The sequence below is a fragment of the Colius striatus genome, chromosome Z (assembly GCF_028858725.1).
Source record: "Colius striatus isolate bColStr4 chromosome Z, bColStr4.1.hap1, whole genome shotgun sequence".
NCBI classification, from domain to species: domain Eukaryota; kingdom Metazoa; phylum Chordata; class Aves; order Coliiformes; family Coliidae; genus Colius; species Colius striatus.
This window is the reverse complement of record NC_084790.1, coordinates 73,566,422-73,582,469: the sequence shown is the minus strand read 5'-3', so window position 1 is coordinate 73,582,469 and position 16,048 is coordinate 73,566,422. Positions and strand designations below refer to the sequence as shown.

General features: G+C 36.7%; 1 protein-coding gene across 2 annotated transcripts in view; it reads left to right on the top strand.

Moving 5' to 3' along the window:
* Positions 1-15,388, top strand: part of SLC1A3 (solute carrier family 1 member 3) — a 67,730-nt gene extending 52,342 nt beyond the window's left edge. For both annotated transcript variants that reach the window (XM_010208666.2, XM_062017982.1), the window contains 5 exons: positions 5,256-5,551; positions 7,153-7,386; positions 10,008-10,202; positions 11,621-11,755; positions 12,801-15,388. In XM_010208666.2, coding sequence (XP_010206968.1) covers positions 5,256-5,551; positions 7,153-7,386; positions 10,008-10,202; positions 11,621-11,755; positions 12,801-13,005 — 1,065 coding nt within the window. In that variant the 3' untranslated portion in view covers positions 13,006-15,388. The remainder of the gene's footprint in view (positions 1-5,255; positions 5,552-7,152; positions 7,387-10,007; positions 10,203-11,620; positions 11,756-12,800) is intronic.
* Positions 15,389-16,048: the final 660 nt, after the last annotated feature.

The following is a 16,048-nucleotide window of genomic DNA, read 5'->3' as shown; positions in this document are numbered from 1 at the left end:
TTTTGCTGGGAGAAGAAGTCATGAAGGAACACTGTGACCTCAGGACTTATTTAGAATCTTCCTAAGTTTTCTACTGTTACTCATTCAGTTTTCTGGTCCTTTGGATTTCCTTTCCTATTCTTTCCCAGCAAGTCTGTGAAGAGGCCCCCTCCTGCTTCTCCTTCCTTTTGTTTGCACATTTTCTTCCCCAGAAACAGGATCAATGGTGGAACAAAATACCCCTTCCCCTCCTAAAAGGACCCCCAGTTGTGGATCCCAGAAGCCAGGAGGAGTCCCTGTAGAAGAGAAAGGGAGTCCACAGAAAAGCTAAGGAAATCCTTTCGTTCAAACCTTCCAGCTGAGCAAACCCACTTCCGACTTAGGCTGGTGGAATTCAACTCCATCCCCCAGGAACGTCTGTGGGAACAAAAAGCCACTCTTGCTAGCAGGTCAAGTTAACAAGAATAATCTGGAAAAAGTTGGGCTTAGCTTCACTTTGTGTTTCACTAATTATCTCCTCTATCTCTGTGAAAAACCAAACTCCTGTTGGCACTCTGTCTATATAAGGACCTCCTCCAATTAAATCAGTGGCAAATAGGAATCACTGGAAACAGCAAATTGTTAATCCAAACAGCATACTTTCTGTTGCCAGTTATTTTTGCCTGACACATGTTGCTGCCTTTGACATATGTTGCCTTCTCTAGGTGCTGATCATGTGTGGGCTTTTGTGACTTTTATCAGTAGCAGAAGAACCTGAAAAGACTATCTGCAGATACATATTCCATACTTTGTTCAAAACTTTCTCTATACCACTATATTCACCCCCAGTTTAGAGATATCTAAAGAAATATTTGGATTAATCTTTCAGATCTGGTCATTATCTCTTCATTCCTCTTTGTCTGCTAAATGCAAAAAATGCTATCTAGCCAGGGGCTAAGCAATTTCAAGCAGTCTACTTGTTAAACAGATACTACTCTGTAACTGCTTCTTCTTTGTACTGTGCTCTGGGAATATATCAAAAGACAAAAGAAGCACAAGTGAACTTTGGACATCAAGAGAAACAGAATCAGTCCAACAATTTGAGGAGGATCATTCTGTTGTGAATAGGTGGAATTTGATACCAGATGAAGTTAAAGAACCAGAAAGGTGCATCTGATTACTGTATTTCTTCAAAGCTATTTTAAGTTATTCTTTCCTGAACTCCTCCTTATCAAGGGGATTGGAAGCATTAATCATACATCCAGACATGAATACTAATCTGTGCTGTCTAGTCCTCATGATAATTTTGGCTAGTTAAGACATATTTTAACTTGTGTTATCAGCTCTTCTGCAGACTATTTAGAATGCTTTCACACACATCCATATGGAAATGAAAGAAAAAATTAATTAGGAAGATGGGATATCAGTGCCTTATTTTCTTTTCATTTTTATAGGCTTGCATTTAAGCAAAAGTTTTGTATTTAAAGTCATCATACATACTCAGCACAGATTAGCAGATTAGCACAGTGCTAATTATACTATCTCAGAGTACTGGCAATAAATTACATGTTTTCAGAGCAGTTATCTATGCTATTACCTTGTCTGCAAGTTAACCACTGGAATTTGCTACTGCCATGTTATAATGTTGTTTCTTCAAAAGTCAGTCAAGACAAATGACTGTGGGTATCATATATCACTAACTAAAAAAAAGTTATTATAATAGTGTAAACAACTATTACATTGTGTTATGCAATTAAATTATATTGTCTACTTCGTATTGAGAAAATATAAATAAAATTAATTTCAGAGTTTTTTCATTAGCATGATGCTTTCTTTAGCACCATATAGAAAGCTATTGGTATTAATATGTTTCAAATAATATTTGCCTTGCTCCTAATTTATTCTCTATACATGAAAAATTATGAGTACTTTGCATCTAAAACCTTACTAGGAAAAAAAACCTCTGCCTGGAGACAAAATGCACCAATTATCCTCAGAAACAACAGGGCTTTGATGATGTTGTCTAGCTCTCCAGAGATTATTAGTGTAGGTGTGTGGAATTACAGTAAACATGTTCCTATGTGTCCTGATCTAGGTTGACCTGCTTTGGTAGTGGGGGAGTTGGACTAGATGATCTCTAAAGGTCTTTTCCAACCCTACCATTCTGTGATTCTATGAACAAGATTTTCTGGGACACTTAAGCCTACAATCTGTTATATGAGCAATTTCTCTTTGTCAATATCTTCCTTTACTGAATGTTGCGAAAGAGTAAGGATCTGCAAAATCACAGTGTGATATTGAAATATCAGTCTGAGCTACATCATATCTCTGATTCCCACCAAGACTGAGATCTATCTGAAGACAGGAATCTCTTAAAGTTCACAAAATTATCACTTACCAGTTTCTCTGCACAGCAGTAATACTCAGCTCTATTATTATCTCATCTATTTAAAAACCTTTGACATTCTCTATCATCAGGTGGTCTTTCATCCTATCACTTCCTATAAATAGTTAGCTTTTGCACAGTTGCATGCACTGAAAATTTGTTCCATGGTGGTCAAGCAATCTTATATTTTGTCTTTAGTGTCATCTAAAAAGGCATTAAGAATAAAGCTTAACCTACACTCTTTCTTTGGTAGACATCTTCTCTACATTTCTCATACTTGTTTTTCCATTATTTCACCAGGAACCTCTCCTTACTTTTGATAGACAACTTTGAGCATAAGAAGACAGACACATCCATGCAGTTATCTTTAACCATAACCTTACATTAGCAATAATGAAAGAAAGGCTAGCTCAAGTGACTGCCCCAGAACAAGTATCTCTGATATTGGTTGCTCAGATTCCCATTTTGAATCTCACTCCAAATAAACAATTTCTTCACTGCTGTGGAAGGGTTTCCAGAAAGATTCGTCTCCCCAGTAACATTTTGGAATACTTAAGTCTGACTGAGTGGGTGAGTCAAAAGATAGAATCTGTATCTCTGTGTACCAGCCTGGTAGCTGAAATAGAAATGGATTTTCCGATTTGAGGTTCTTAAAATCCGTATTATACCCCTAAAGAGACTGAAATGATAAAGACTAAAGATCTTCCTATTGGGACAGAATTCCAGAATCATTACAAAGAAAAGAAGGAATAAACTTATCACAACCTAGAATTATTTCTAATTGGAATTTTTTAAAGGTAAGATACCTCATGTGGTTGTGCTTTCTCTCCTGTAGTTGCTCAAATTCTTCTCAGTCCTCTGTCATATTTTTTTAGCCCAATGGACAATCCTAACCTAATTTTACATACGGGGATCAATTCTTAGATAAATCAAGACTCTGCTGCCACCGAAGGAAAAGTGGTTTATGACTTAGCTCATGGCCTGTTCCAACAGGCAGCAGTCAACCAGCTGGGCAACACACGTCAACACTGTCTAACAGCTGATTCATCTGTTGCTTTTGACCTAGTCAAATAGGTAGCACTGAGGACCAGAGGAGAATGGAGGAAAACTAGGACAAAGTCAGTTAAGATTTGTTTAGGGAAAGTGGGAATTTAATAGGAAATTTGGTAGGAAATTAGGCTTGGACTTCAGTTCTCATTAAACAGTTTGCTTTTTTATGTTCATTCTGTATGCCCAGATAGATGTCCAGCATAATTACAAACTTCAGATATTTGCACTGTGGAAGTTCTTCCTAAATTTGTTTTTCTACTGAGAAATAGTAATAATAAATATAATATAACACAGTCAACACGTTTGTACATATTTGAAAAAACAAACCAAAACCAAAGAGAAGTGTTTGATGTACATTCTTAGGCAGTACCTTAACATTCCTGTCAGGACTTAAATAAAAACCTTTTAGTGAGAACTTCTAGAAAATTTCCGTTTCCACTGTTACACCTCTCTGTTGCTTACAGAGGCAATCTCATTTCTCCTTCACTGGCTGTGTAGTTCCAGTCTCAGTGTTCTGCCAGATCACTGATAGCTGATTCCATAGCCTTTACCCCTAACTGGCCACTTTTTTTTCAGTTCATAAGTTTTCTGCCAATTTGAAGAGCAGAATTATCTCACTGAGAGATCAAACTGGAACTGACACAGTGAAGACATTATGACTAGCTGGATGTGATGGAGTCAAAAGTGAACTTTTCCCTGTCATCCATCTCTTGGCAGAGCTGAGTTTTAGCAAATTTCATTTAAAACAAGAATATTTGACCTCTGACAAGTTCTACTACATTTTCCTATGAATCTCCTGTAAGCAAGTTTTATTTGAAATTCTGAAAGACTTTTAAGCATTCAGGGGGGTAAAACAAAAGTGTGGAAGGAGTGCATAAAACTATCCAGGTGTGGAAAATAATAGAAAATTAGGTCAGTGTTGACAGATGCCTGTATTCAGGTTTCACATCTTAGTTACAAGTACTTTATTTCACACAAGTACTTTTGGAGTGACAACAGTCTCCAGATATTGCTAATAATACTACATGTCCAGGACTTAATATTTGTCTTTTGCTGGCAGCCCATAAAGGAATAAAAATCCAGAGCTCCTGAATAACCTTGACCCTAGCATTTCATTGCTTTAATAGGGTACTTATCATCTTGAGATAAATTACAAATGTTTTAGTAGTGATATTTAGTATTTGTGTTCAACAGAATTTAACCAGGATAGGGATGCAGGGCCTTTTGAGCCCAATAGAAGTATTCAGGATGGACATTTTGCTTTGGAGAATCATTAGAAAGAATAGTTTCCAAAGTAAATGTTTAGAAGCAAAATGAAATTTTGGAATTGATTTTGCAGTATCAAATTGGTAATTTGTTGTTGCAGACATAGAAAACTAACAACTTTGCCACAACAAAGGATAAAAGCAGTATGTTGTATTCTAGTTATTTGCAGTCGGTTTTTTTCTAATTCGAAAAGCTGAAAAAGTCAGGAAACTCCAGAGCACATGAATATATTTTGACTAGCCAAAAAAACGACATATTTATTTAACAGTTGAAAATGCATTGTTGGGGAAAATAGCAATTTATAAAACTACAAACTAAGAATCAGCAGTTTTGTCACAAAACTCATAAGCATGACAAATCTGTGTCTTTGATTTTGACACATTTATGAGAAAATGAGTTCTGGAAGCTAGAGGTGAAGGTTTAACTCTTGAAGTTAATATGGATTTCAGGTTTTCATCACAGTACATTTTAAGAACAAATAAAACACAAAGAATTCAAATGTCCTACAGTAGTAATTAATAATTTATTGTGATTTTTGCCTTTGTTTACTATAATTTATGAAATTCCTATTTTTCTTTCAATTTTGTTTTGACAGTTCAAAACTAATTATGAAAAGAAAGTGTTTAAAGTAGCAATTCCATCCAATGACACATCCACAGTGGCTTCCATAATAAGCAATGTGTCAGAAGCACTGCAAACTCTGACTCAAATGAAAGAGGAAATAGTTCCTGTTCCAGGTTCTGTAAATGGAGTGAATGCCCTTGGCTTGGTCGTTTTCTCAATAAGCTTTGGCCTGGTGATTGGAAGCATGAAGGAGCAAGGTCAGGCATTAAAAGACTTCTTTGATAGTCTTAATGAGGCTATCATGAGATTGGTAGCTCTAATCATGTGGTAAGTGCCTCTTTGATAAATTCCATTTTAAGTTACTAACAATATTTTTTCATCACAATTAGGCACTGGAGAGCAAGAGCCTGTTTGGCAGGAAGTCAGACAATAGAATTCTGACTACCTTGTAACTTTTCTTCATAAATGGACCCCAAAACTGTCATTCTGTATGTTAATAGTTTGTCCAGACATATCTACTCTTTCATACCTACTCTGTGTTTAGCTTTTGACATGAGAAAAATCAGTTTATAGCAAAATGCGTTAAGCTTAGATATAGCCATTCTGTGTCCTTATAAACAGTAATCACAACAGTATGCTACCAAAGTTTCTTTGTATCCTAATCTGACTTCACTAAAAGAAACTGTCAAACCTTCCTCATTATCTTATTTGTACAAAGAAGACCTTGTTATCATTAGTTTCCAACACAACTGGCTCTTGCAGTTGTGTAGTGTATATGTACGTCTTTGTGTTGTAGCTGCACTGCTTACAGATACACATAGTTTCTCAACTTTCTTTATTGTGTTCAATAGGTAAATAAAATCAATACCTTTTCCCTAAACATTAGGTATGAAGTCTTTTCAATGAAGATTCGTAGTCAGGTAGAAGGTTAATTAGGAAAAGGAATTGTATCTTTGTTACTAGAGGAAAGAAGCAGTCAACTCCAAAAGCCTACCAAAGGGCACACACATGTATGTTGCAGTACTAGATAAAAAACTAAAAATCAGTATGTTTTGTTCAGTAACTGTCATTCTATTCTGTCCAGAAAGATTTTATGCAAAGCAAAAATCTTTTCTCCTTCTTTATAAGTATGTGTAAGATGATAAAGCAGTGGATGAGAATTGTCACTTCTGAGTATTTTTTACATGAATTTGATGGCTTAAAGTACCATTGAGATATGCTAGACAAATCTTGTTCTGTGGTAACTTAGTGTGAAAAGACAAGTGGACATTTATAGAATTAAGACTGTATCAAAAGTCTGGCTTCAGCTTTCTTCATGTGTAGCCATGCTCACAAGTAGGAAAAAGCAGATCACATCACCTTTATTGCTGTCCCATAATGCAGCAAATCTCTGTCATAGAGATGATATCATGCAAAACTATTCATCCAGTGAGACACTGGACAAAATGGGGCATGGCCAGAAGCAACTTGAAATCATTGGAAGTTATCAGTCTTCTGTGTGGGTTCCTTCTCCAACAACATATGAAACAGCACTATCAAAATAATAGAGCTGGGCACTGGGCATAGCCTACAACTGTGTCAGATGAGCCTTCATTCATGCAGACAGAATTATAACAGAATTGGCTAAATTAGGTTTTAAATTACACTTTAAATCTAAAGGGAGCTTGTCATTTCTGAAAGGCATTTTACGTCTTTGAAATCCTTACTAGATCGTGCTGAATCCAAAAGAGTCTGTGAGAAACACCCTCTGTGTTTTAATCCAGGTTGAAGTGTTAAGAGTTAAACTCTTGGAACAGCTTTTCAGTAATTACTGTCATCCTAACAGTTAAATCCCACATTCATGCATGCATAAAACCACAAAAGGTATGGATGGGGAAGCGAATTTCTACTTTGTTCAGTACAATACTGATGTGGTTTCTCATTTGCAGGTATGCTCCACTTGGAATCCTCTTCTTGATTGCTGGAAAAATTGTTGAGATGGAAGATATGGGTGTAATAGGTGGTCAGCTTGCCATGTATACTGTAACAGTTATCATTGGTTTGCTAATTCATGCTGTCATTGTCCTACCTCTTCTCTACTTCCTGATCACTCGTAAGAATCCTTGGACATTTATTGGAGGCTTAATCCAGGCATTAGTCACAGCTTTGGGAACATCTTCCAGGTATAATACAATATGTATTATAGTGTCATACTGTTTTATAATAGTACTCATTTGAGAAACAATTTTGCCTAGTGCAGTTGGTTAACTCTGTATTCAAATATTAATTTATGTATTTTATCATAGTTCGACTGTTCTCCCACAGAGATCATTATTACCATTATATTGTCTTGAACTCTTATTTTCTATAAGAATCCCTAAATAGAAATGAAAGGAGTCTGTTGGGTGATGCAGATTGTATGGCCAGAACACCTGTGACTTTGATTAGCCATGGTGTTTGAGATTTTTATATATTTTGTACAGCTTACTAGTAAAGGATGTAACTGGCAAAGGATATGCATGGCAAAATCGAGCAGCAAACAGGAAAGTTCAGAGTGGATTCTGAGAGAGCTTGAGAGCCCTTGTTGGCAGCTGACATTCTGTGCTCACTGTTCTGGCAGGCAGCTCACTATTCTGTTGCAGATACACAACCTGCAACAGAAATGCCACTTCTGCTCTTTGTTACAGAATCACACAATCACAGAATCATAAGGGTTGGAAGGAAACCCAAAAGGTCATCTAGTCCAACTCCCCCTGCCAGAGCGGGACCTCCTAGAGTAGGTCACACAGGAACTCCTCCAGGTGGGTTTGGAATGTGTCCAGAGAAGGAAACTCCACAACCCATCTGGGCAGCCTGTTCCAGTGCTCCCTCATCCTCATAGTGAAGAAATTCTTCCTTGTACTTCTTTGGAACCTCTTATGTTCCAGCTTGTACCCATTGACCCTTGTCCTACCATTGGACATCACTGACAACAGCCTGGCTCCATCCTTCTGACACCTACCCTGTATGTATTTGTAAACACTAATGAGGTCACGTCTCAGTCTCCCCTCGTCCAAGCTGAAGAGCTCCAGCTTCTTCGGCCTTTCATCATAAGGGAGGTGCTCCACTCCATCATCTTTGTGGCTCTGCGCTGATGATGAAGTCATAGGTGCAGCATATGAATAAAGAACTGTTAGCATCTATGATGAAATCATATTGTAATCAATATGATTTCTATATCATATGACCATAATACATTTCTATACCATATGACCTTTTATAAAACCTTTTATAGAACCTAGACTGATGCAAGACATTATACTACACTGGATTTAAAAGCTGTTTAAAATTCAACTGTAAGTTGACTATCATCAAACAGATTGTTCTAGCACAATATTCCACAGTCCTTCTTTACATTTTAATCAGTATTTTATCAAATTTAATAAAGTTTTCAAAGACATGAAAGCCTGTTAAGTTGCTAACAATTAAAAGGTCACTGAGACATGCTAATCCCAGTCTCTGGGTCTTGAAACATGTCTTTACTTTGGGATGATCAAATGCAGAGATACAGCTTCAAGAACAAAGAGCCCACGTAGCTCTAAAAAAATGGCCACCTCAGCCTTCCATCTGAGATATTGTCTCTGAAAAGGAATTTGGTGTCATATGGGCACTCCTGTAGTATATGAAGCCAAAATGTTCAGTTGAGTTGGTCTTTAAACTATCATTTATATCATATTTGGATGTAGCAGCAGATGAACAAGATTAAGTAGTGTACAGGACCTGGCTAGGCAGAGTTAACTTCCTAGCAACTCCTGTAGTACCGTGTTTCAGATTGGCTACCAAAACAACACTGATCATGCACTGATTTTCTAGCTGTGGTGGAATAGTATTTGCACAGCACCAAGAACTTTGCTGTTTCTCACACTGCCCCCACCACCAGTGAGCAGACTGAGTGGTGCACAGCAGGCTGGGAGGGCACACAACTATGCAAATAACCCAAACTAAACAAAGACATTTTCCATGCAATATATGTCATGCTCAGCAATGAGAAGGGAAAAGGGGATTGTAGAGAAGCTAGCCACTTTTTACTTTCTAACTGTCTTGGCATTGGTCTACCTCTGGGAGGTGGTGAGTGATTCCCTTTACACCACCTGTTTTGGGGTTTTTTCTTTCTCTCTCACTTATCCTTTACTTACTAAACTTTTAATTTTTTTTTAAATCTGAGTTTTCTAGCCTTTATTCTTCTTTTCTTCTTTGCCTATCTTACTCAGGGTGTGGGGGCAAGTAAGCAAGTGTCTGTATGTTGCTTAGCTGCCTACTGGTGTTAATACACATATAGTAAAGTAATGAAACTGTCCACCAAAATGTTCTTTCCAGGGAAGCTAGCAAACAAGAGAAAACATGCTGTTTACTGGCAGCTTGAATAGTTCAATTTGTGTAACTTCAGGAAAAGGATGTTTAGATACGATTCAGTCATAACTCCATGACATAATAAATGAGAAGTCAGATTTTTAAAATAAAATAGAATAGAATTCACTGCTTAGCAAATAATTTAATGACACAATACTGAAGTTAGACACATTCAGACTAAGGACTTCATAGAGAGTGACAGTAATTAGCCATCAGGAAAAAGCTACCACAAGCATTAGAAGAACTTCCATCATTAGAAATGTCTAAGTTCAGCTTTTTAATTTTTTAAAAAAAGAATTCTGGTAGATCACATAAAAATTAAAGACAGAACAATCTCTCTTATCTTCACAATGTGTGACACTCTTTTCATTCCCTCTTTGTAGAACTTATATTACCTTCTTTCATTTCATTTCAGTTCTGCAACACTACCTGTTACATTTAAATGTCTAGAAGAAATAAATGGAGTGGATAAACGAGTTACGAGATTTGTGCTCCCAGTTGGTGCTACAATTAATATGGATGGAACTGCTTTATATGAGGCTTTGGCTGCAATTTTCATTGCACAGGTTAACAACTTTGATCTGAACTTTGGGCAGATTATCACAATCAGGTACACAAACCATTATTACCTACATCTAATAAAAGTGTCTTTATAATGACTTCTTGCTGTTATATGTGGGATTAAGCAAAAGCATCTAGAACTAAAACCAAGAACTACTATAGTAGCTGAATAACTATAATGATTTACATCTTCTGCACAGAAGAGGCCCCTCAGCACAAGTTCTCTTTTAGGTAAACCTTTAAAAAACTGTAACAACACACTTATCACTGCACTTAGAGTCAACATGAATTAGTTTTATTTACTTCTAATTTTTCTTTCTTGAGAAGTCCTGCAGATGTTTGGAGCTATAGACTTACAATCACTACCAAGTAGTTTATAATGCATGTACAAAGCAGTAGCATAAAAGTGTCACAGTGCTAGTGGAAGGAGAAGTGGTATTTTCCTAGTCCTGATGGTCTCAGGATACAAGTAAACTGTACGAGGAGCGGTAATACCTTTTGATATTGCCAGCTGACAGAGGTGAAGATAAGTATGTTTTCAAGCACACAAACCTTCTCTTTGAAACAGAACAGCAAACAGCGCACTAAGTAGCACCCAATTATAATTGATCTGCATTAATTTTTATGATGTTACTCAAATATTTTTAGAGAAAAAGGTGGTGGGCACATGTGCAGAAAAGAGAAATGTCATCAGGGACATTGTAGGACAGAAAGACATGTATTTTTCACTGAAGAACATAGAAAGTTCAGATATGGTTAACTTAGAATGTGGAAGACTTTTAAGTAGAAGTGCTTCTCTACAAAAAACACCAGCTTAATACACCATTCATTAACAGAAGGCAAAACACTGCCTTCACACTTTGAGGCAATACTTCCAAATTCGTTAGTAGTAGAGCTACTCCCTGTCGAATCACCTGACAAAAATTCTTCCTAAACCAGGTGTAAACAAGTACACTTCCACCAAGTTACTAGACTATGATTCAGTGGTTTTGGCAGCTTTCTGTTTTCTGATGGCAGAACGCCAACTGCTGGAGGACAGATACTTCACCTGGCATGAAGTTATAGTGAGATGGATAGAGAATAAAAGTTCTTGCTCTAGATCTGCCAGGACAAAATTACCTCCTCGGCTTTTCTTTTAACATGTTTGATCTTGTGCAGTGAGTTTGTTCTGTGGGTGGGTGCATGTAGCTTTAATGTTTTTGTCTGGCCCTTAGCATCTAGTAGGGGATTTACCATCTAATAAAACCATGTTTCAAGGGTGTTGCATAAAAGTTTAGCATAAACATGTTGGCTTAAGATCCACACTCCTCTGCAGCTATGCAGTGTTCAGATAAGAGACTGGGCTCATCTTTTTCTTTACTATTGAGCAAATGTCTTCTTGTTTCATATCTGTTTTTAATATTTGCCAGATGATAAGGCAAGTTATGATGGAAGTCAATTAATTGCTCTGGCCATCTCTTTGCACAGCATCACAGCTACAGCTGCCAGTATTGGGGCTGCAGGCATTCCTCAAGCTGGACTGGTCACCATGGTCATTGTGCTTACATCAGTAGGTTTGCCTACAGATGATATCACTCTTATCATTGCAGTGGACTGGTTCTTGTAAGTATTTTTATGGAGTCACTAAAGGCCTAGACCATATTTGGAAGTGAATAGCCACGGACATTCTGGTCATTCTGCCATCAGTGGTGTACTTCCTTTGCTGTGAAAAGAAGGGTTAAAAAGAATCACAATTTCTTTTGATTATTTTCTTAGAGCAGATGGTGTGGGGTGCCAATGATAGTTGTTTTTGCATACAAAAGAGTTACCTAGAAATCTGGATCATTAAGGAGAAATCTTTCAGACACACTGTAATTAAATTAACAAAGAATTGTTTTAATCTTCTTTTCCTTTTTTTTTTCTTCTTGTGGAATGGCAATTAAAATTTATCATCAGGCTCAGAGCTGGTTCAGATCCAACTCTGTTTGGGGCCCTGATGACTATATCTAATCTAGGAAAGGTTCATATGTCTGCCCCATGGACAGAGAAATGAAAAACAGTTGTGTAAATCTTATTCAGCACTACAATATTTTGGCCTCAGTTTTTCCCATTCCTCTGTCTGTGGAAGACTAACTGACACCTGCAGGTGTATGGGAAAATCTAAATCAAACACGAAGGTTTCCTTTGACTTCTGTTTCATCTAACACCAACCAAGCTGCCTCCTACATTTTCTGGGCTTGGTCCTCTAAGAGGGCTGAATGGTTGAGTTTAATTAGAATTATTTCAGCATCACTCCAGCCTAAATTTCTGACTATAATGTATACTGGGAAAGCAATGGCACTAACAAGGTAGGCTCTGTGGCTTACATGTGATAGAAACCCAAAACACGAGAGTAATGAAATGCTTTTAAGAAACATTTGCCATGTGCTCCCCTTGTTGGCCTCTTCACAGAGCTGTTTCTTGCTGTATTAGCACATTTTGTTATTCGAAATCCTAATATATAGATTAATTTCTGTTGAGAAAAATCATGGCATTAACAATGCAGATGAATTAGTATTTATAAAATAGCCGAATCTTCTAGTGGCTACTTAAAGGTCATTATAACAGCTAGTGTGTATGCTTCCCTGAACAAACAGTGAAATCAAGGCTAACTCACTATTTCTCCTAGGGATCGTCTCCGTACCACTACTAATGTCTTGGGAGACTCCATTGGAGCAGGAATTGTTGAACATTTATCACGGCATGAGCTGAAGAATAGAGATGCTGAAATGGGTAATTCTGTGATAGAGGAGAATGAAATGAAGAAACCATACCAACTGATCTCACAAGAAAATGAGAGTGAGAAACCGTTAGATAGTGAAACCAAGATGTAAGATAAAGAAAGCATGAGTCTGACACTACAAGTGTGGAAAACACCCACTTTTTCCAGACATTTATATCATGAATTCACCAAGTTCAGTTATTCCTTGATCTCTCCCTTTAGGCTAGCACTGGAAAGAATTAAAAGTAAAATATATTCCAAATTAGCAGTGACCACAGTATGTGTTGGCTTTCTCTTTTAAAAAAATTAACAGGCGACAATACTGGTCCTGCTAAAGCTGTGCTACCTGAGGACAAAAATAAAGGAGAGACAGTCAATTTGTCAATTGAATAAAAATGAAAGTCAGTATATATGTTACTCGGTCCTGTGAAACTCTTCTCTTTTTTTTAAATGAACTGGAAAGTAATAACAGATAACAGAGCCTGAAAATGGTTTTATTTTTCTAAATACCTGTTGCAAAATTCCTAACATCTATAAACACACAATCAATACTTCTAACTTGATAATTGCATTCAGTTGAGTAAATTAACAGGATTTTTGCTTTTTTTATCTGATTTTTTTTCTTTCTACTATTACATCGTTGTTCTAGCGGGACAATAAAAAGGTCATTAATTGAAAGCATAAAAAGGGGAAAGAGAAATAAAGAAAGAAAAAATACCACAAATCAGCACTTTTATCAGCTGAGTTGAAATGTTTCTGAGAAAGTTATTTTATCCAGACACAGTTCTTCACATGAGCCTCAGCTTGTCTTGACAAAAACTGCCTAAGCAGCTCCCACTGATCTGCAGACATTTCCATATGTATGTACCTTCAAATCTGGACTTGATCCCTGGATTTCAACATTGCAACTCAGCTGATCAATCCATGCCCCATGTAAGGGTTTGTAGGAGCAAAGACCTAGGCTGTATTGACTCTGAGACGGAAAATGTGCCTTCATCTCTGCTTGGAAAAAAAACATAGCATTCTTTGGATGTGCTTATCGTCTGCATGATAAGCAATAAAAAGAATAGAAGGCAGTGCCAGTGTCCTGTAGAAGATGCAAGTGGGTGAAATGCTCAGATCTTAAAGGAACTGGATTTTAAATCTGAGTCCCTGACACCAACAGGAGGCTTTATGACTGGAAACCTCCCAAATGCTTGGTCGTCACACTCACAAGTTACAGAGCTCTTGGCTGGATTTGCGGGTTTTTTTCGATCTGGACGAGAAGGCTTGCTATCTCAATGTGAAATTTTAAAATCCTTGTGTGTTTATCAGTAGCATCTCAAAAAGAAATAACTTTAGAAAGTAAAACTAATGGGTGCTTTTTTACTTTTTACTAGGAAAATATATAAATTGCAAAATAGTAAATGCTATAATAAATGTTGAAATTTTAATTAGAAAGGATTTTAAAGCGCAATATTGTAGGTTTTTTTCAGGGAATAGATAAGGAAAGAACAAAAAAAGGGAGACAATGCACTTGTAATCCTATGTCTTTTTTTGTTCATTTCAAGATTATTCCCTGCTGAAATCCTTTTCTAGAAATATAAACTATGTATTTTTTCCTTTTTGCCTTATATTATTATAGAGGTTAAACTGGAAAGTTTTATAACATTGTTACAATATGGGGATCAAAAATAATGCACAGGCACAACAGTATCAAGTGATCTTTTTTGTTAAAATGTTAAGTTGTCTGTCTGCTCACTCCTGCTACCAAAAAAATCTGATGACAGAAATGAAGGATTTCCTTACGATGTCCCAGTTGTTATTCAAAAAACATTCAACACATTGCTTCTGTCACTAAAAGGACATAAATACGGTGTACAAGTAGCTGTAGTGAAAATGTCAGCATGTTGGTTGAAGGCAAATCTTTTCCCAGGCAAGACTGGTTTTGTAAGGACTGAAAAATCCTGCCCATCTTCTCCACTTGAGTAACTTAGACAATACGAGTAGAAACTCTCAGTGAATGAAGTGAGCAGGGTTTAATACAGAGTATTGAGTGGTCAAACCAACAGAGCTCTAAATGAATCTCTGACTGAAAGAAAACCAATACAGGGTTTCTTTTTTTGCTAACAGAATGAAAATCTAAGATACAGACAGACATTTTCTGATATATAATTAGAGATATTTTTATATAGATACTGTATTCAGGATGTGTGTATAAACATTAACTGTAGAATTTATGGTATAACAATTAATTTTTTTGCTAAGATTTTGTTTGGAAATACATTGCAGAGACAATGTAAATGGCTGTCCTTCTATGACATCAGCTGAGAAAAATGAACTGTGTCACAAAGAATGTGATTTTTTTTTATACTAACTTTGTCTCTTATGGAAATCAGGTATTGTAGAAAGGTTCCCTACCGCATTCCTCACTGGTTCTGCATCGGTATGTACCCAGAGTGGATTCAGAAATGTTACTTTGTAGATGTATTTTCAATAAAAATAGTTTTACATTACTGCTTTTTCTTTGTGATTTAGAATTTCTTTCAAAGGCTCTGTAATAGAAGCTTCAAAGAAACTCAGAGCTGACAAACTCAAAACATGGGACTTACGAATTCCCAGACATTTTATACAGCAGCACTTTGCTATAACGGGGCTCCTTCAAATACCTGCTTACTGTTTCATGATCAAAAACAAGTAAGTAAAGGCAGAGACAGAGGAACATTAAAATTTTTAAACCAATCATGTTCATCCTACTTAAGTTCATTCAAATTCATTTATAGAAATCATAGTCATTTGAGCCAGGTAAATATCTTTGTGTTTCTATAATTACTAGAATGATGGGAAGTGCTAAAGAAAAAGGCCTGATGTATCATTTGGAGATATTACTGGTACAGTGGCCTTTCTTACTCTTCTGGGCCCTCATGCAGAATAAAGATCTCTGGTATACCACCTTTTCCCAGTGGTGTTTTCATTTGGAACTAGGAGTATAAAACACTCGTGCCATTCTTAGACAAAAATTTATGTCTCTGTAACAGTGTGTGGCCAGTATAAAGCAAAGTGATCATGCATGTGGAAAATCAGCTCCTGGCACAGGAAAGTATTACTTCTATCTTCTCTTCTGACAGATTGAATTTGTACAAGTGACATTTGTGTTTCAATGCAGGCACAACTGA